Source organism: Hyla sarda, unplaced genomic scaffold, assembly GCF_029499605.1.
Source record: "Hyla sarda isolate aHylSar1 unplaced genomic scaffold, aHylSar1.hap1 scaffold_897, whole genome shotgun sequence".
Classification (NCBI taxonomy): domain Eukaryota; kingdom Metazoa; phylum Chordata; class Amphibia; order Anura; family Hylidae; genus Hyla; species Hyla sarda.
Window position 1 is genome coordinate 115,110 of NW_026610926.1, and position 23,354 is coordinate 138,463.

Below are 23,354 nucleotides of genomic sequence, written 5' to 3' on the forward strand. Positions count from 1 at the left end.
TGGATATGGATAGGTTGGGGGCTTTGGCTGAGAAGTGGCAGAAGAGGCAACACTGATAAATGTAAGGTGATGCACACGGGGAAGAAAAATCCGGGCTGGGATTATGTATTAAAATGGGAGAACACTTGGGATGACTGACATGGAAAAGGACTTGGGAATTTTAGTTAATAGTAAATTCAGCTGTAGTGACCAGTGTCAGGCAGCTGCTGCCAAGGCAAATAAAATCATGGGGAGCATCAACAGGGGCATAGATGACCACGACAAGGAAATAATTATACCGCTGTACAAATCACTAGTCAGACCGCACATAGAATACTGTGTACATTACTGGTCAGACCACACATAGAATACTGTGTACAGTACTGGTCAGGCCCCCCACATGGAATACTGTGTACAGTACTGGTCAGACCCCCCACATGGAATACTGTGTACAGTACTGGTCAGACCCCCCACATGGAATACTGTGTACAGTACTGGTCAGACCCCCCCACATGGAATACTGTGTACAGTACTGGTCAGACCCCCCACATGGAATACTGTGTACAGTACTGGTCAGACCCCCCACATGGAATACTGTGTACAGTACTGGTCAGACCCCCCACATGGAATACTGTGTACAGTACTGGTCAGACCCCCCACATGGAATACTGTGTACAGTACTGGTCAGACCCCCCACATGGAATACTGTGTACAGTACTGGTCAGACCCCCCACATGGAATACTGTGTACAGTACTGGTCAGACCCCAACATGGAATACTGTGTACAGTACTGGTCAGACCCCAACATGAAATACTGTGTACAGTACTGGTCAGACCCCAACATGGAATACTGTGTACAGTACTGGTCAGACCCCAACATGGAATACTGTGTACAGTACTGGTCAGACCCCACATGGAATACTGTGTACAGTACTGGTCAGACCCCACATGGAATACTGTGTACAGTACTGGGCACCAGTGTACAAGAAAGATATAGTGGAGCTGGAGGGGGTTCAAAGACGGGCAACCAGAGTAATACGGGGAATGGGAGGACTACAGTACCCAGAAAGATTATCAGAATTAGGGTTATTTAGTTTAGAAAAAAGAAGGCTTAGGGGAGACCTAATAACTATGTATAAATATATCAGGGGACTGTACAGAGATCTCTCCATGATCTATTTATACCTAGGACTGTATATATAACAAGGAGGAGACCTAATAATATATATAATATATCAGGACAGTACAGAGATCTCTCCATGATCTATTTATACCCAGGACTGTATATATAACAAGGAGGTGACCTAATAATATATATATAATATATCAGGACAGTACAGAGATCTCTCCATGATCTATTTATACCCAGAACTGTATATATAACAAGGAGGTGACCTAATAATGTATATATTATATCAGGACAGTACAGAGATCTCTCCATGATCTATTTATACCAAGGACTGTATATATAACAAGGAGGAAACCTAATAATATATATAATATATCAGGACAGTACAGAGATCTCTCCATGACCTAGTTATACCCAGGACTGTATATATAACAAGGAGGAGACCTAATAATATATATAATATATCAGGACAGTACAGAGATCTCTCCATGATCTATTTATACCCAGGACTGTATATATAACAAGGAAGTGACCTAATAATAATATATATAATATATCAGGACAGTACAGAGATCTCTCCATGATCTATTTATACCCAAGACTGTGTATGTATATATATATATATATATATATATATATATAACAAGGAGGTGACCTAATAATATATATAATATATCAGGACTACACCGGACTCCTGAACCATATACCCGGTCCATCTGGTGAATACACTGGACTCCTGAACCATATACCCGGTCCATCTGGTGAATACACTGGACTCCTGAACCATATACCCGGTCCATCTGGTGAATACACTGGACTCCTGACCCATATACCCGGTCCATCTGGTGAATACACTGGACTCCTGAACCATATACCCGGTCCATCTGGTGAATACACTGGACTGCTGACCCATATACCCGGTCCATCTGGTGAATACACTGGACTCCTGACCCATATACCCGGTCCATCTGGTTAATACACCGGGTTCCTGAACCATATACCCGGTCCATCTGGTTAATACACCGGGTTCCTGAACCATATACCCGGTCCATGTGGTGAATACACCGGGTTCCTGAACCATATACCCGGTCCATCTGGTGAATACACCGGACTCCTGAACCATATACCCGGTCAATCTGGTGAATACACCGGGTTCCTGAACCATATACCCGGTCCATCTGGTGAATACACCGGACTCCTGAACCATATACCCGGTCCATGTGGTGAATACACCGGGTTCCTGAACCATATACCCGGTCCATCTGGTGAATACACCGGACTCCTGAACCATATATCCGGTCCATCTGGTGAATACACTGGACTCCTGAACCATATACCCGGTCCATGTGGTGAATACACTGGACTACTGAACCATATACCCGATCCATCGGATGAATACACTGGACTCCTGACCCATATACCCGGTCCATCTGGTGAATACACTGGACTCCTGACCCATATACCCGGTCCATGTGGTGAATAAACTGGACTCCTGAACCATATACCCGGTCCATGTGGTGAATACACTGGACTCCTGAACCATATACCCGGTCCATGTGGTGAATACACTGGACTCCTGACCCATATACCCGGTCCATGTGGTGAATACACTGGACCCCTGACCCATATACCCGGTCCATGTGGTGAATACACTGGACTCCTGAACCATATACCCGGTCCATCTGGTGAATACACTGGACTCCTGAACCATATACCCGGTCCATGTGGTGAATACACTGGACTCCTGACCCATATACCCGGTCCATGTGGTGAATACACTGGACTCCTGCTCATGATCACCAGGAACAGAACAGTTTAGGAAACCTCACTCTGACACAGTAAACACTGGAGTAATTGATCCTTTCCACCCCACACACCTACAGTGGTGTCCTCGGATCTGGTAACACTTTCCCTTGAAGGCATCAGCCTGGAGGATAGTCCACAACCAGTCGGCCGCTATATTCCCTCAGGTCTGGTGATTTTTGCTTCAATATCTTTTTCTGGTAGGACAGGATACACTTGGAGCTATAATATGTGACAAGGTCTAAGGGCTCCTCATTCAGACATAGATATCGCCCCCTTCTGTCCTAGTGCAGGAACTTCCAGCTGACTGACAGCCACTTACATGTTCATTCACTGACCACTTTATTAGGTACACCTCTCTAGTCCTGGGTTGGACCCCCTCTCTCTCATATTGTACGTGTGTGTATATGTGTGTATGTATATGTATATATATATATACATACACACACACACACATACTGGTGCCTGAGTGAATTGTGGCCTCAGTTTGTTTTTCTTAGCTGACAGGAGTGGCCGCCCCAGTTTGTTTTTTTGCTGCAGTAACCCATCTGCTTCACGGCTGGATGAACGTGTTGTACAGAGATAGTATTCTGAAGACCTTGGTTGTAACCAGTGGTTATTTGAGTTACTGTCATCTTGAAACAGTCTGCCTATTCTCCTCTGACACCAACATGGCATTTGCCTCCACACATCTGCCACTCACTGGATATTTCCTTTTTCGGACCGTTCTCTATAAACCCTAAAGATGGCTGTGCCTAAGAATCCCAGGTGATCAGCAGTTTGTGAAATCCTCAGCACAAACAACCATGACATGATCAGTCACCTAAATCACCTCTCTTTGGTTTGAACTTCAGCAGGTTGTCTTGACCACGTCTACATGCCTAAATGCATTGAGTATCTGCCATGTGATTGGCTGATTGGACAAGTACCTAAAAAAGTGGCCAGTGAGCGTACATCATTAGATCTGTCATGTACATGAGCAATCATTACCACTGGGACAATGGCAAAGACTTTCTAGATCATCATCCTCCTAAGGAAACAACCAACAATGACACATCCCCGTATTCTCAGAACCTGTAAGGCACCAGGTTATACGAGATGCCGTACTGCGGCAAAGTCAAGGTGAGGAAGTGACAATGTGGAGGGTCCATCGTGCATGGAGTCTACAGTCATGGAAGACTTCACAAGGCAGGATGGAGTTTCCATCGTACATGGAGTCAACAGTCATGGAAGACTTCACAAGGCAGGATGGAGGGTCCATCGTACATGGAGTTTACAGTCATGGGAGACGTCACAAGGCAGGATGGAGGGTGACATTGTGGAGGGTCCATCATACATGGAGTCTACAGTCATGGGAGACGTCACGAGGCAGGATGGAGGGTGACAACGTGGAGAGTCCATCGTTCATGGAGTCTACAGCAATGGGGGACTTCACGAGGCAGGATGGAGGGTCCATTGTACATGGAGTCTACAGTCATGGAAGATGTCACGAGGCAGGATGGAGGGTCCATCGTACATGGAGTCTACAGTCATGGGAGACGTCACAAGGCAGGATGGAGGGTCCATCGTATATGGAGTCTATAGTCATGGAAAAGGTCATGAAGCAGGATGGAGGGTCCATTGTACATTGAGTCTACAGTCATGGAAGATGTCACAAGGCAGAATGGAGGGTCCATCGTACATCGAGTCTACAGTCATGGAAGATGTCATGAGGCAAGCGGTGGGTGACAAGAGACGGATCCCTGACCAGCCACATGTCACCCCAGAGAACGCCCACAGCAGACAGAGTCTTTCCTGAAGAAAACAGTTTATATAAATTAACCATAATCGGGGTTAGGTGACCGCATGGTTATATGGTTAGAGGGTTGGCGCGTCACACCACAGAACCTAAGCGGTGCCCTAAAACTCATCATAGAAACAGTTTTTTGGAATCTAGACCGTGTGGCTGGAAGACTAAACTAGCACGGTCCATATGTAACACTGTATACTCTGCCCTACGTGCATCTGTATAGCCATGAGAGGGTACAGGTGGCACTGTTTTTGTCTGCTGGCACGTAAACCCTTAGTGCCCAATGTGCCAGAGTGGTGATGGAGAGGGTCCTGGGAGAGGGCCCAGAAATTACTAATAGACCATCGGGGTCAGGGATGGTTCTGTCCATGTGGATTATAAGTGGACGATGATGGCCATTATGGTGGTTAGAGCCTTGTGGTTGCGTGGTAACAATGTTAGTGGGATTGTATCTCGCAGTGATGTGTGGACAGAGCCGGGTTCTGTCCTCTCAGCGTATGACTGCAGCCGACTGCTGGGGAAGGAACAATGGCAGACGTGTCCATTAATTAGGCCTAAAAAAGTACAGAAATAAAAAAAAGATCTTACAGTAACTGTGCTGAGCGACACCTGCCCGGGAGAAGGACAGAAGAGGACGGCAGAATAAAGGGCTGGGGGGGGGGGGACAAAGATGTAACCACGGATCACGGGTGAGGAACCTCAAAAGTCTACAATGAGATATCAGGTACTGACAGAGGAGAAGCTGAAAGACCCCAAACACATGGAGAAGCACAACCCACCATCAAGATGCCAGGAGAGAGACAGGACCAATCAGAAGGGGGGAAATGTCCCCACAGGACTGGGACATCATGGTCCTCCACAATGGCAGATAATGGTCAGGAGAAACATGGAAGCTACAAAGAGGGGATATCTAATAGAGGGAACAACAGAAAGGGGTTAACATGGCACGAAAAGGGGAAACCGTGACAAGTCAGGGGGGTGAGAAGTGGAAGCCTGAGGTCAGGAGGGAGGGAAGGGTTAACAGAGATGCAGGGAGCAATGGAGGTTACAAGAGGAGGCTCTGGAGATTAGACAGAGGAAGTCAGAAGAGAGGTTAGGGGGTCTCCATACCTACAAAGTGTCAATAATGGTTTACAGACCCTGTGTACACATAACCAGTAAGACATCCATCCGGTGGACATTCAACCACAGACCAGCAAGATCCCTTTATCCTCACCGTTACATCACTGCCAGGAGGAACAACTACAGCCCCTCCACCTAATGTCCTACAACGAACCTCCTCACCATGAAGATCCCATGTCTATATATCCTCACCGTTACATCACTGCCAGGAGGAACAACTACAGCCCCTCCACCTAATGTCCTACAACGAACCTCCTCACCATGAAGATCCCATGTCTATATATCCTCACCGTTATATCACTGCCAGGAGGAACAACTACAGCCCCTCCACCTAATGTCCTACACCGAACCTCCTCACCATGAAGATCCCATGTCTATATATCCTCACCGTTATATCACTGCCAGGAGGAACAACTACAGCCCCTCCACCTAATGTCCTACACCGAACCTCCTCACCATGAAGATCCCATGTCTATATATCCTCACCGTTATATCACTGCCAGGAGGAACAACTACAGCCCCTCCACCTAATGTCCTACACCGAACCTCCTCACCATGAAGATCCCATGTCTATATATCCTCACCGTTACATCACTGCCAGGAGGAACATCTACAGCCCCTCCACCTAATGTCCTACACATACCTCCTCACCATGAAGATCCCATGTCTATATATCCTCACCGTTACATCACTGCCAGGAGGAACAACTACAGCCCCTCCACCTAATGTCCTACACATACCTCCTCACCATGAAGATCCCATGTCTATATATCCTCACCGTTACATCACTGCCAGGAGGAACAACTACAGCCCCTCCACCTAATGTCCTACACATACCTCCTCACCATGAAGATCCCATGTCTATATATCCTCACCGTTACATCACTGCCAGGAGGAACAACTACAGCCCCTCCACCTAATGTCCTACACATACCTCCTCACCATGAAGATCCCATGTCTATATATCCTCACTGTTACATCACTGCCAGGAGGAACAACTACAGACCCTCCACCTAATGTCCTACACCGAACCTCCTCACCATGAAGATCCCATGTCTATATATCCTCACCGTTACATCACTGCCAGGAGGAACAACTACAGCCCCTCCACCTAATGTCCTACACATACCTCCTCACCATGAAGATCCCATGTCTATATATCCTCACTGTTACATCACTGCCAGGAGGAACAACTACAGACCCTCCACCTAATGTACTACACCAAGGCTCCACAAAGTATACTTCCCTCTAGTGCTCCCTAACCCCTACACAACCCATGTCTTCCTAGTGCTATCCCTGCCCTAGAGAGCACACCCCTGGGTTATATGATGACCCAACTGTACCCATGGTCTGACACCTCCACCCTACATAACCAATCTGTAACCTATGAGCATCACTCTGTACACCCATTCCCATCCTACAATATCATCCTACACAACCCATTTCCATCCTATGATATCATCATCATCATCATCTTACACAACCCATTCCCATCCTATGATATCATCATCATCATCATCTTACACAACCCATTCCCATCCTATGATATCATCATCCTACACAACCCATTCCCATCCTATGATATCATCATCCTACACAACCCATTCCCATCCTATGATATCATCATCCTACACAACCCATTCCCATCCTATGATATCATCACCCTACACAACCCATTCCCATCCTATGATATCATCACCCTACACAACCCATTCCCATCCTATGATATCATCATCCTACACAACCCATTCCCATCCTATGATATCATCAACCTACACAACCCATTCCCATCCTATGATATCATCACCCTACACAACCCATTCCCATCCTATGATATCATCCTCCTACACAACCCATTCCCATCCTATGATATCATCCTCCTACACAACCCATTCCCATCCTATGATATCATCATCATCATCATCATCATCATCATCATCATCATCATCATCTTACACAACCCATTCCCATCCTATGATATCATCCTCCTACACAACCCATTCCCATCCTATGATATCATCACCCTACACAACCCATTCCCATCCTATGATATCATCACCCTACACAACCCATTCCCATCCTATGATATCATCCTCCTACACAACCCATTCCCATCCTATGATATCATCATCATCTTCTTACACAACCCATTCCCATCCTATGATATCATCACCCTACACAACCCATTCCCATCCTATGATATCATCCTCCTACACAACCCATTCCCATCCTATGATATCTTTATCATCATCATCTTACACAACCCATTCCCATCCTATGATATCATCACCCTACACAACCCATTCCCATCCTATGATATCTTCCTCCTACACAACCCATTCCCATCCTATGATATCATCATCATCATCTTCTTACACAACCCATTCCCATCCTATGATATCATCATCCTACACAACCCATTCCCATCCTATGATATCATCACCCTACACAACCCATTCCCATCCTATGATATCATCATCATCCTACACAACCCATTCCCATCCTATGATATCATCCTCCTACACAACCCATTCCCATCCTATGATATCATCCTCCTACACAACCCATTCCCATCCTATGATATCACCCTACACAACCCATTCCCATCCTAGGATATCATCATCATCATCTTCTTACACAACCCATTCCCATCCTATGATATCATCATCCTACACAACCCATTCCCATCCTATGATATCATCATCATCCTACACAACCCATTCCCATCCTATGATATCATCATCATCCTACACAACCCATTCCCATCCTATGATATCATCATCATCCTACACAACCCATTCCCATCCTATGATATCATCACCCTACACAACCCATTCCCATCCTATGATATCATCACCCTACACAACCCATTCCCATCCTATGATATCATCCTCCTACACAACCCATTCCCATCCTATGATATCATCCTCCTACACAACCCATTCCCATCCTATGATATCATCATCATCATCATCTTACACAACCCATTCCCATCCTATGATATCATCACCCTACACAACCCATTCCCATCCTATGATATTATCCTCCTACACAACCCATTCCCATCCTATGATATCATCATCATCATCATCATCATCTTCTTACACAACCCATTCCCATCCTATGATATCATCATCCTACACAACCCATTCCCATCCTATGATATCATCCTCCTACACAACCCATTCCCATCCTATGATATCATCATCATCATCATCATCATCTTCTTACACAACCCATTCCCATCCTATGATATCATCCTCCTACACAACCCATTCCCATCCTATGATATCATCACCCTACACAACCCATTCCCATCCTATGATATCATCCTCCTACACAACCCATTCCCATCCTATGATATCATCATCCTACACAACCCATTCCCATCCTATGATATCATCATCATCCTACACAACCCATTCCCATCCTATGATATCATCATCTTCCTACACAACCCATTCCCATCCTATGATATCATCATCCTACACAACCCATTCCCATCCTATGATATCATCATCCTACACAACCCATTCCCATCCTATGATATCATCATCCTACACAACCCATTCCCATCCTATGATATCATCATCCTACACAACCCATTCCCATCCTATGATATCATCACCCTACACAACCCATTCCCATCCTATGATATCATCACCCTACACAACCCATTCCCATCCTATGATATCATCACCCTACACAACCCATTCCCATCCTATGATATCATCACCCTACACAACCCATTCCCATCCTATGATATCATCACCCTACACAACCCATTCCCATCCTATGATATCATCACCCTACACAACCCATTCCCATCCTATGATATCATCACCCTACACAACCCATTCCCATCCTATGATATCATCACCCTACACAACCCATTCCCATCCTATGATATCATCACCCTACACAACCCATTCCCATCCTATGATATCATCACCCTACACAACCCATTCCCATCCTATGATATCATCACCCTACACAACCCATTCCCATCCTATGATATCATCACCCTACACAACCCATTCCCATCCTATGATATCATCACCCTACACAACCCATTCCCATCCTATGATATCATCACCCTACACAACCCATTCCCATCCTATGATATCATCACCCTACACAACCCATTCCCATCCTATGATATCATCACCCTACACAACCCATTCCCATCCTATGATATCATCACCCTACACAACCCATTCCCATCCTATGATATCATCACCCTACACAACCCATTCCCATCCTATGATATCATCACCCTACACAACCAATTCCCTTCACCCCACACTGTAGATTGCCCCGTCTACTCCCAGCACACGTCATGACTAAAATACATAAGACAAGAAATAAATATAGATTTCACAGTTTATCGGCCCCATCAGAGGGTAAGTGCCATCATCTGTAGTCTTTGACTTATTTTATTAATTTAGTGCTGACATACGCCATAGCCCTGTATGGAGCTTGTCCTTGCTCAGCCCTTGTCCCCATTGGGGCTCGCAGAGTTTTACTTTTAGAATGTGGAAGAAAAGCAAAGACCATGGGGAGACCATACAAACTCTATACAATCTGATTCTAAGACATGACCAGAGAGCACTGCATGGGAGCCAGACAACCTTATTTCATGGTCATTGTCTGACCAGTGCCCTAGCTCAACAGGGTCCCCGCCGAGTTCTTAGGAGGGCAGAAGGGCAGAATTTCTTTTACATGGCTTTCCTTCCTTTTATTTGTTCAGCTTCTGCAGTACCCAAGTTGCATGGTATGGACCAGCGCGATGTCCAAGTGTGACGTTCACAAATATTGGGACATTAGTACAAGATGTGGCCGAGATACCCCTGATTGTGTTCACACCCACTTAATGAAATATACCAACTGAGAGCTGGGAAGTGTATAAGCCTCTCTGAGCATAAATCCTGGCCTTATACACAGTAAGGGTGCATTCACACCAAGATTATTTAATACGGTGACCGGATCCAGCCTGGAGAAAACCGGGCGCTCCCGTATCCCAGACGGACCCGGCCCACATCACATTTATTTGAATAAGCCGGAGTCAGATAGTGACAGCGATCTGCTCATTTTTGCCCAGTATAGGGCTTTCTGGATGGACCATAGCATACCAGGGTTTTCAGTCCAGCTAGAAAACCGTATACGGGGCAAAAATGAGCCGACCGGAGATGTGGGCCGGGTCCGTCTGGGATATGGGAGCGCCCGGTTTTCTCACAGGCAGATCCGTTCACCGTATTAACGAATCATGGTGTGAATGCACCCTAACTGAGATGGTAATCAACACAGAGCCCAAGACTACGCAATCTGTAAGCACCATCCCGGACGAGCCCCCAACATGCCTAAATAGATTGTATAAAGAAGGGGATTACATGAATCCTCCACAATCTTCCCCACACTCAGATTTACACCTGTATATAAGAATAACTAAGATGGCTATAATAATAAACAAAGTCTAAGACTACGCAATTTGTAGGCACCATCCCGGACGAGCCCCCAACATGTCTGATGGGAGTGTATAAAGAGAATTACATGAATCCTCCACAATCTCCCCCACACTCAGATTTACACTGGTGATATTTAAAATTTACCTGTACTGACAACCCGGATCTGTTGGGCATGCATTGTTTATTACCGTGCCAGAAGGTAGGGCAGAGACAAAAATATGGTTTAGAGTGTGTGCGGTTAACCCCTAAATGTCCACAAATGTCACCTTACTGTGCCTTGCTCCATTTTTACATCATCCAAAAAAAGTCATGACACTCGATCCCAGATCATCACACTCGCACATATAATGAACATATTAAATACACACTACACACGCAGAGCGCAGACTAGAATCATGACATGGCGGGTGACATGCAGGAGAGGTTATGGGGTGAGCTCACAGGAAATATGCATGCAGTCATCAGGGGTGACCACCAGCTGCCATGATGGACGAGGTGGGTTAACACTCAATGAGAGGTCACCAGGAGAGGATTCTAGAATCACCAATGATTGAAGTGACCATGTGATGGGGATAATGAGCGCACTACTGCCCCCTATCAGGAGGTTCCTGTAATAACTATGATAAGTAGGAGGATGATAGAGAAAGCAGAATTCTCTAATATTTTTCCATCTTTTCTGAGGTTTAAAAAAAACAAGTATCAAAAATTACTAACTTTGTACAGGTTATACAGGAGCACAATAGGGGCTTCCTGTCCTGTAATAGGGGACAGATGGGCTCCCCATCTTTATGATTGCCATGCTCCTGGAGGTCATGATGGCGGATGTGTACTTACCCCACTCCACTCCACGCTGCCCATACTCACTTCTTCTGTGCCCTCTGTACCACTCTCATACTTCACACTACTACGGGCACTGTCCCGTCCCTTCTTCCTTTGCTCTTGGGTCTCGCCATCTTTTAGAAGTTGGGCAACTTTTTGGTTGACGGGATCCAGTCCCTGGAGAAAGGAATAGGCAGAAGGCTGAGCTGTGTATACTGGGTCAGAATAATATAACATTCATGAGGAATGGATGAGGGCTGAGCTGTGTATACTGGGGCTGTATACTATCACATTCATGAGGAATGGAGGAGGGCTGAGCTGGGTATACTGGGGCTGTATATTATTACATTCATGAGGAATGGAGGAGGGCTGAGCTGGGTATACTGGGGCTGTATACTATCACATACATGAGGAATGGAGGAGGGCTGAGCTGTGTATACTGGGGCTGTATACTAATCACATACATGAGGAATGGAGGAGGGCTGAGCTGTGTATACTGGGGCTGTATACTATCACATTCATGAGGAATGGAGGAGGGCTGAGCAGTGTATACTGGGGCTGTATACTATCACATTCATGAGGAATGGAGGAGGGTCTGAGCTGTGTATACTGGGGCTGTATATTATCACATTCATGAGGAATGGAGGAGGGCTGAGCTGGGTATACTGGGGCTGTATACTATCACATACATGAGGAATGGAGGAGGGCTGAGCTGGGTATACTGGGGCTGTATACTATCACATTCATGAGGAATGGAGGAGGGCTGAGCAGTGTATACTGGGGCTGTATACTATCACATTCATGAGGAATGGAGGAGGGTCTGAGCTGTGTATACTGGGGCTGTATATTATCACATTCATGAGGAATGGAGGAGGGCTGAGCTGGGTATACTGGGGCTGTATACTATCACATTCATGAGGAATGGAGGAGGAGGCTGAGCAGTAGGGATGTAAGAAAAAAAATCGATTCCTGCGATTATCGCGATTTTTCACTTGCCGATACTGAATCGATTCAAAAATATTTTGAATCGATTCAGTATCGGCAAGTAAAAAATCGCTTTAGTGATGTGGAATTTGTATCTCCTGATGCACAGAAAGCATGTCCCGGGCATCAGGAGATACAAGTTCCACATTTTGTCAGCCGGATCTGACACGGCGGCGGCGCTCTGGATGTATGGAGCGGGCTCCGACTCGTGCCCGCTCCATACTCTGCGGCCCCCGGCTGATTTCAGTATCCGGGGGCCGCTGATGCATCACCGCCGCTAATAGCCAGCATGCGGCGCTCAGCAGTCTGTATGGAGCGGGCTCCGGACTCGTGCCCGCTCCATACTCTGCAGCCCCCGGCTGTTCTCAGTAGCCAGGGGCCGCCGCTAATAGCCAGCATGCGGCGATCACCGCGGCTGGCTATTAACCCTTTAGATCGCCGCTGTCAAAGCTGACAGCGGCGTCTAAAGGGAGATGTGTATGCTCTCCGTGGCTCTGTCATTGATAGATTCTGGCTGGACCAGACTATATCAATGGATCGCAGATAAATGGAGTTCAATAGAACTCTATTCATCTGTCTGAGGAATCTAATGATTCCTAAAAGACTAATAAAGTGTACAAAAAAAAAAAAAAAATAAAGTTTTAATAAAAGCGTAAAAGACATTGTTTTTTAAACAGAATCGGGATATATAACGATGTATCGTCACCTAGACGGTATCGCGATATATCGAATCGCACACTGGTATCGCGATTCGAATCGAATCGCCAAATTCTTGGCGATTCACACCCCTACTGAGCAGTGTATACTGGGGCTGTATACTATCACATTCATGAGGAATGGAGGAGGGCTGAGCAGTGTATACTGGGGCTGTATACTATCACATTCATGAGGAATGGAGGAGGGCTGAGCAGTGTATACTGGGGCTGTATACTATCACATTCATGAGGAATGGAGGAGGGCTGAGCAGCGTATACTGGGGCTGTATATTATCACATTCATGAGGAATGGAGGAGGGCTGAGCAGTGTATACTGGGGCTCTATACTATCACATACATGAGAATTAGAGGAGGGTCTGAGCAGTGTATACTGGGGCTGTATACTATCACATTCATGAGGAATGGAGGAGGGCTGAGCAGTGTATACTGGGGCTGTATACTATCACATTCATGAGGAATGGAGGAGGGCTGAGCAGTGTATACTGGGGCTGTATACTATCACATACATGAGGAATGGAGGAGGGCTGAGCTGTGTATACTGGGGCTGTATACTATCACATACATGAGGAATGGAGGAGGGCTGAGCTGTGTATACTGGGGCTGTATACTATCACATACATGAGGAATGGAGGAGGGCTGAGCTGTGTATACTGGGGCTGTATATTATCACATTCATGAGGAATGGAGGAGGGCTGAGCTGGGTATACTGGGGCTGTATACTATCACATACATGAGGAATGGAGGAGGGCTGAGCTGTGTATACTGGGGCTGTATACTATCACATACATGAGAAATGGAGGAGGCTGAGCTGGGTATACTGGGGCTGTATACTATCACATACATGAGGAATGGAGGAGGCTGAGCTGTGTATACTGGGGCTTTATACTATCACATACATGAGAATTAGAGGAGGGTCTCAGCAGTGTATACTGGGGCTGTATACTATCACATACATGAGGAATGGAGGAGGGCTGAGCTGTGTATACTGGGGCTGTATACTATCACATTCATGAGGAATGGAGGAGGGCTGAGCTGGGTATACTGGGGCTGTATACTATCACATACATGAGGAATGGAGGAGGGCTGAGCTGTGTATACTGGGGCTGTATACTATCACATACATGAGGAATGGAGGAGGGCTGAGCTGTGTATACTGGGGCTGTATACTATCACATACATGAGGAATGGAGGAGGGCTGAGCTGTGTATACTGGGGCTGTATACTATCACATACATGAGAAATGGAGGAGGCTGAGCTGGGTATACTGGGGCTGTATACTATCACATACATGAGGAATGGAGGAGGCTGAGCTGTGTATACTGGGGCTTTATACTATCACATACATGAGAATTAGAGGAGGGTCTCAGCAGTGTATACTGGGGCTGTATACTATCACATACATGAGGAATGGAGGAGGGCTGAGCTGTGTATACTGGGGCTGTATACTATCACATTCATGAGGAATGGAGGAGGGCTGAGCTGTGTATACCGGGGCTTTATACTATCACATACATGAGAATTAGAGGAGGGTCTGAGCTGTGTATACTGGGGCTGTATACTATCACATACATGAGAATTAGAGGAGGGTCTGAGCAGTGTATACTGGGGCTGTATACTATCACATTCGTGAGGAATGGAGGAGGAGGCTGAGCTGGGTATACTGGGGCTGTATACTATCACATACATGAGAATTAGAGGAGGGTCTGAGCAGTGTATACTGGGGCTGTATACTATCACATACATGAGGAATGGAGGAGGAGGCTGAGCTGGGTATACTGGGGCTGTATACTATCACATACATGAGAATTAGAGGAGGGTCTGAGCAGTGTATACTGGGGCTGTATACTATCACATACATGAGGAATGGAGGAGAGCTGAGCTGTGTATACTGGGGCTCTATATTATCACATACATGAGGAATGGAGGAGGGCTGAGCTGGGTATACTCGGGCTGTATACTATCACATTCATGAGGAATGGAGGAGGGCTGAGCTGTGTATACCGGGGCTTTATACTATCACGTACATGAGAATTAGAGGAGGGTTTGAGCTGTGTATACTGGGGCTGTATACTATCACATACATGAGGAATGGAGGAGGGCTGAGCAGTGTATACTGGGGCTGTAAACTATCACATACATGAGGAATGGAGGAGGGCTGAGCTGTGTATACTGGGGCTGTATATTATTACATTCATGAGGAATGGAGGAGGGCTGAGCTGTGTATACTGGGGCTGTATACTATCACATTCATGAGGAATGGAGGAGGGCTGAGCTGTGTATACTGGGGCTGTATATTATTACATTCATGAGGAATGGAGGAGGGCTGAGCTGTGTATACTGGGGCTGTATACTATCACATACATGAGGAATGGAGGAGGGCTGAGCAGTGTATACTGGGGCTGTATACTATCACATTCATGAGGAATGGAGGAGGGCTGAGCTGTGTATACCGGGGCTTTATACTATCACGTACATGAGAATTAGAGGAGGGTCTGAGCTGTGTATACTGGGGCTGTATACTATCACATACATGAGGAATGGAGGAGGGCTGAGCAGTGTATACTGGGGCTGTAAACTATCACATACATGAGGAATGGAGGAGGGCTGAGCTGTGTATACTGGGGCTCTATACTATCACATACATGAGAATTAGAGGAGGGTCTGAGCAGTGTATACTGGGGCTGTATACTATCACATACATGAGGAATGGAGGAGGGCTGAGCAGTGTATACTGGGGCTGTATACTAATCACATACATGAGAATTAGAGGAGGGTCTGAGCTGTGTATACTGGGGCTCTATACTATCACATACATGAGGAAAGGAGGAGGGCTGAGAAGTGTATACTGGGGCTGTATATTATCATATTCATGAGGAATGAAGAAGGGCTGAGCAGTGTATACTGGGGCTGTAAACTATCACATATATAAGGAATGGAGGAGGGCTGAGCTGGGTATACTGGGGCTGTATATTATCACATTCATGAGGAATGGAGGAGGGCTGAGCAGTGTATACTCGGGCTGTATACTATCACATACATGAGAATTAGAGGAGGGTCTGAGCAGTGTATACTGGGGCTGTATACTATCACATACATGAGGAATGGAGGAGGGCTGAGCTGTGTATACTGGGGCTGTATACTATCACATTCATGAGGAATGGAGGAGGGCTGAGCTGGGTATACTGGGGCTTTATACTATCACATACATGAGGAATGGAGGAAGGCTGAGCTGTGTATACTGGGGCTTTATACTATCACATTCATGAGGAATGGAGGAGGGCTGAGCTGTGTATACTGGGGCTGTATACTATCACATACATGAGGAATGGAGGAGGGCTGAGCTGGGTATACTGGGGCTTTATACTATCACATACATGAGGAATGGAGGAGGCTGAGCTGGGTATACTGGGGCTGTATATTATCACATTCTTGAGGAATGGAGGAGGGCTGAGCAGTGTATACTGGGGCTGTATATTATCACATTCATGAGGAATGGAGGAGGGCTGAGCAGTGTATACTGGGGCTGTATATTATCACATTCATGAGGAATGGAGGAGGGCTGAGCTGTGTATACTGGGGCTGTATATTATCACATTCATGAGGAATGGAGGAGGGCTGAGCAGTGTATACTGGGGCTGTATATTATCACATTCATGAGGAATGGAGGAGGGCTGAGCAGTGTATACTGGGGCTGTATATTATCACATTCATGAGGAATGGAGGAGGGCTGAGCTGTGTATACTGGGGCTGTATATTATCACATACATGAGGAATGGAGGAGGCTGAGTTGGGTATACTGGGGCTGTATACTATCACATTCATGAGGAATGGAGGAGGGCTGAGTTGGGTATACTCGGGCTGTATACTATCACATTCATGAGGAATGGAGGAGGCTGAGCTGGGTATACTGGGGCTGTATACTATCACATTCATGAGGAATGGAGGAGGGCTGAGCAGTGTATACTGGGGCTGTATACTATCACATATATAAGGAATGGAGGAGGGCTGAGCTGTGTATACTGGGGCTCTATACTATCACATACATGAGAATTAGAGGAGGGTCTGAGCAGTGTATACTGGGGCTGTATACTATGACATACATGAGGAATGGAGGAGGGCTGAGCTGTGTATACTGGGGCTGTATACTATCACATTCTTGAGGAATGGAGGAGGGCTGAGCTGGGTATACTGGGGCTGTATACTATCACATTCATGAGGAATGGAGGAGGGCTGAGAAGTGTATACTGGGGCTGTATATTATCATATTCATGAGGAATGGAGGAGGGCTGAGCTGGGTATACTGGGGCTGTATACTATCACATTCATGAGGAATGGAGGAGGGTCTGAGCTGTGTATACTGGGGCTGTATATTATCACATTCATGAGGAATGGAGGAGGGCTGAGCTGGGTATACTGGGGCTGTATACTATCACATACATGAGGAATGGAGGAGGGCTGAGCTGTGTATACTGGGGCTGTATACTATCACATTCATGAGGAATGGAGGAGGGCTGAGCTGGGTATACTGGGGCTGTATATTATTACATTCATGAGGAATGGAGGAGGGCTGAGCAGTGTATACTGGGGCTGTATATTATCACATTCATGAGGAATGGAGGAGGGTCTGAGCTGTGTATACTGGGGCTGTATATTATCACATACATGAGGAATGGAGGAGGGCTGAGCTGGGTATACTGGGGCTGTATATTATCACATACATGAGGAATGGAGGAGGGCTGAGCTGGGTATACTGGGGCTTTATACTATCACATACATGAGGAATGGAGGAGGCTGAGCTGGGTATACTGGGGCTGTATATTATCACATTCTTGAGGAATGGAGGAGGGCTGAGCAGTGTATACTGGGGCTGTATATTATCACATTCTTGAGGAATGGAGGAGGGCTGAGCAGTGTATACTGGGGCTGTATATTATCACATTCATGAGGAATGGAGGAGGGCTGAGCTGTGTATACTGGGGCTGTATATTATCACATTCATGAGGAATGGAGGAGGGCTGAGCAGTGTATACTGGGGCTGTATATTATCACATTCATGAGGAATGGAGGAGGGCTGAGCAGTGTATACTGGGGCTGTATATTATCACATTCATGAGGAATGGAGGAGGGCTGAGCTGTGTATACTGGGGCTGTATATTATCACATACATGAGGAATGGAGGAGGGCTGAGCTGGGTATACTGGGGCTGTATACTATCACATTCATGAGGAATGGAGGAGGGCTGAGTTGGGTATACTCGGGCTGTATACTATCACATTCATGAGGAATGGAGGAGGCTGAGCTGGGTATACTGGGGCTGTATACTATCACATTCATGAGGAATGGAGGAGGGCTGAGCAGTGTATACTGGGGCTGTATACTATCACATATATAAGGAATGGAGGAGGGCTGAGCTGTGTATACTGGGGCTCTATACTATCACATACATGAGAATTAGAGGAGGGTCTGAGCAGTGTATACTGGGGCTGTATACTATGACATACATGAGGAATGGAGGAGGGCTGAGCTGTGTATACTGGGGCTGTATACTATCACATTCTTGAGGAATGGAGGAGGGCTGAGCTGGGTATACTGGGGCTGTATACTATCACATTCATGAGGAATGGAGGAGGGCTGAGAAGTGTATACTGGGGCTGTATATTATCATATTCATGAGGAATGGAGGAGGGCTGAGCTGGGTATACTGGGGCTGTATACTATCACATTCATGAGGAATGGAGGAGGGTCTGAGCTGTGTATACTGGGGCTGTATACTATCACATTCATGAGGAATGGAGGAGGGCTGAGCAGTGTATACTGGGGCTTTATACTATCACATACATGAGGAATGGAGTAGGGCTGAGCTGGGTATACTGGGGCTGTATACTATCACATATATAAGGAATGGAGGAGGGCTGAGCTGGGTATACTGGGGCTGTATACTAATCACATATGTAAGGAATGGAGGAGGGCTGAGCTGGGTATACTGGGGCTGTATACTATCACATACATGAGGAATGGAGGAGGGCTGAGCTGTGTATACTGGGGCTGTATACTATCACATTCATGAGGAATGGAGGAGGGCTGAGCTGGGTATACTGGGGCTGTATATTATTACATTCATGAGGAATGGAGGAGGGCTGAGCAGTGTATACTGGGGCTGTATATTATCACATTCATGAGGAATGGAGGAGGGTCTGAGCTGTGTATACTGGGGCTGTATATTATCACATACATGAGGAATGGAGGAGGGCTGAGCAGTGTATACTGGGGCTGTATACTATCACATACATGAGGAATGGAGGAGGGCTGAGCTGTGTATACTGGGGCTGTATATTATCACATTCATGAGGAATGGAGGAGGGTCTGAGCTGTGTATACTGGGGCTGTATATTATCACATACATGAGGAATGGAGGAGGGCTGAGCTGGGTATACTGGGGCTGTATATTATCACATTCATGAGGAATGGAGGAGGGTCTGAGCTGTGTATACTGGGGCTGTATATTATCACATACATGAGGAATGGAGGAGGGCTGAGCAGCGTATACTGGGGCTGTATATTATCACATTCATGAGGAATGGAGGAGGGCTGAGCAGTGTATACTGGGGCTGTATATTATCATATTCATGAGGAATGAAGAAGGGCTGAGCAGTGTATACTGGGGCTGTATATTATCATATTCATGAGGAATGGAGGAGGGCTGAGCAGTGTATACTGGGGCTGTATATTATCACATTCATGAGGAATGGAGGAGGGTCTGAGCTGTGTATACTGGGGCTGTATATTATCACATACATGAGGAATGGAGGAGGGCTGAGCAGCGTATACTGGGGCTGTATATTATCACATTCATGAGGAATGGAGGAGGGCTGAGCTGTGTATACTGGGGCTGTATATTATCATATTCATGAGGAATGGAGGAGGGCTGAGCAGCGTATACTGGGGCTGTATATTATCACATTCATGAGGAATGGAGGAGGGCTGAGCTGTGTATACTGGGGCTCTATACTATCACATACATGAGAATTAGAGGAGGGTCTGAGCAGTGTATACTGGGGCTGTATACTATCACATACATGAAGAATGGAGGAGGGCTGAGCTGTGTATACTGGGGCTCTATACTATCACATACATGAGGAATGGAGGAGGGCTGAGCTGTGTATACAGGGGCTTTATACTATCACATACATGAGAATTAGAGGAGGGTCTGAGCAGTGTATACTGGGGCTGTATACTATCACATACATGAAGAATGGAGGAGGGCTGAGCAGTGTATACTGGGGCTGTATACTATCACATACATGAGGAATGGAGGAGGGCTGAGCTGTGTATACTGGGGCTGTATACTATCACATTCATGAGGAATGGAGGAGGGCTGAGCTGGGTATACTGGGGCTTTATACTATCACATACATGAGGAATGGAGGAGGGCTGAGCTGTGTATACTGGGGCTGTATACTATCACATACATGAGAATTAGAGGAGGGTCTGAGCAGTGTATACGGGGGCTGTATACTATCACATATATAAGGAATGGAGGAGGGCTGAGCAGTGTATACTGGGGCTTTATACTATCACATACATGAGGAATGGAGGAGGGCTGAGCTGTGTATACTGGGGCTGTATACTATCACATACATGAGGAATGGAGGAGGGCTGAGCTGTGTATACTGGGGCTGTATACTATCACATACATGAGGAATGGAGGAGGGTCTGAGCTGTGTATACTGGGGCTTTATACTATCACATACATGAGGAATGGAGGAGGGCTGAGCTATGTATACCGGGGCTTTATACTATCACATACATGAGGAATGGAGGAGGGTCTGAGCAGTGTATACTGGGGCTCTATACTATCACATACATGAGGAATGGAGGAGGGTCTGAGCAGTGTATACTGGGGCTCTATACTATCACATACATGAGAATTAGAGGAGGGTCTGAGCAGTGTATACTGGGGCTTTATACTATCACGTACATGAGGAATGGAGGAGGGCTGAGCTGTGTATACTGGGGCTGTATACTATCACATACATGAGGAATGGAGGAGGGCTGAGCTGTGTATACTGGGGCTGTATACTATCACATACATGAGAATTAGAGGAGGGTCTGAGCAGTGTATACTGGGGCTGTATACTATCACATACATGAGAATTAGAGGAGGGTCTGAGCAGTGTATACTGGGGCTGTATACTATCACATTCATGAGGAATGGAGGAGGGCTGAGCTGTGTATACTGGGGCTGTATACTATCACATACATGAGAATTAGAGGAGGGTCTGAGCAGTGTATACTGGGGCTGCATACTATCACATACATGAGAATTAGAGGAGGGCTGAGCTGTGTATACTGGGGCTGTATACTATCACATACATGAGAATTAGAGGAGGGTCTGAGCAGTGTATACTGGGGCTGTATACTATCACATTCATGAGGAATGGAGGAGGGCTGAGCTGTGTATACTGGGGCTGTATACTATCACATACATGAGAATTAGAGGAGGGTCTGAGCAGTGTATACTGGGGCTCTATACTATCATATATGAGGAATGGAGGAGGGCTGAGCAGTGTATACTGGGGCTGTATACTATCACATACATGAGAATTAGAGGAGGGTCTGAGCAGTGTATACTGGGGCTCTATACTATCACATACATGAGAATTAGAGGAGGGTCTGAGCAGTGTATACTGGGGCTGTATACTATCACATACATGAGGAATGGAGGAGGGCTGAGCTGTGTATACTGGGGCTGTATAATATCACATACATGAGAATTAGAGGAGGGTCTGAGCAGTGTATACTGGGGCTGTATACTATCACATACATGAGGAATGGAGGAGGGCTGAGCTGTGTATACTGGGGCTGTATACTATCACATACATGAGAATTAGAGGAGGGTCTGAGCTGTGTATACTGGGGCTGTATACTATCACATACATGAGGAATGGAGGAGGGCTGAGCTGTGTATACCGGGGCTGTATACTATCACATACATGAGGAATGGAGGAGGGCTGAGCTGTGTATACCGGGGCTTAATACTATCACATACATGAGAATTAGAGGAGGGTCTGAGCAGTGTATACTGGGGCTGTATACTATCACATACATGAGGAATGGAGGAGGGCTGAGCTGTGTATACCGGGGCTTAATACTATCACATACATGAGGAATGGAGGAGGGCTGAGCAGTGTATACTGGGGCTGTATACTATCACATACATGAGAATTAGAGGAGGGTCTGAGCAGTGTATACTGGGGTTGTATACTATCACATACATGAGAATTAGAGGAGGGTCTGAGCAGTGTATACTGGGGTTGTATACTATCACATACATGAGAATTAGAGGAGGGTCTGAGCAGTGTATACTGGGGCTGTATACTATCACATTCATGAGGAATGAAGGAGGGCTGAGCTGTGTATACTGGGGCTGTATACTATCACATACATGAGAATTAGAGGAGGGTCTGAGCAGTGTATACTGGGGCTCTATACTATCACATACATGAGGAATGGAGGAGGGATAAGCTTTTTATACCACTGTATACAAG

The 23,354-nt window shown here is 46.2% G+C and overlaps 1 protein-coding gene across 4 annotated transcripts in view; it reads right to left on the reverse strand.

The window, feature by feature from the left end:
• LOC130348978 (kinesin light chain 1-like) overlaps positions 1-23,354 on the reverse strand; it is a gene marked incomplete at its 5' end in the record, with an annotated part of 38,885 nt that overhangs the window by 11,569 nt on the left and 3,962 nt on the right. For 2 of the 4 annotated variants that reach the window (XM_056554786.1, XM_056554785.1), the window contains 1 exon segment: positions 12,152-12,283. In XM_056554786.1, the coding sequence (XP_056410761.1) occupies positions 12,152-12,283 (132 nt within the window). 4 annotated transcript variants of the gene reach the window in all.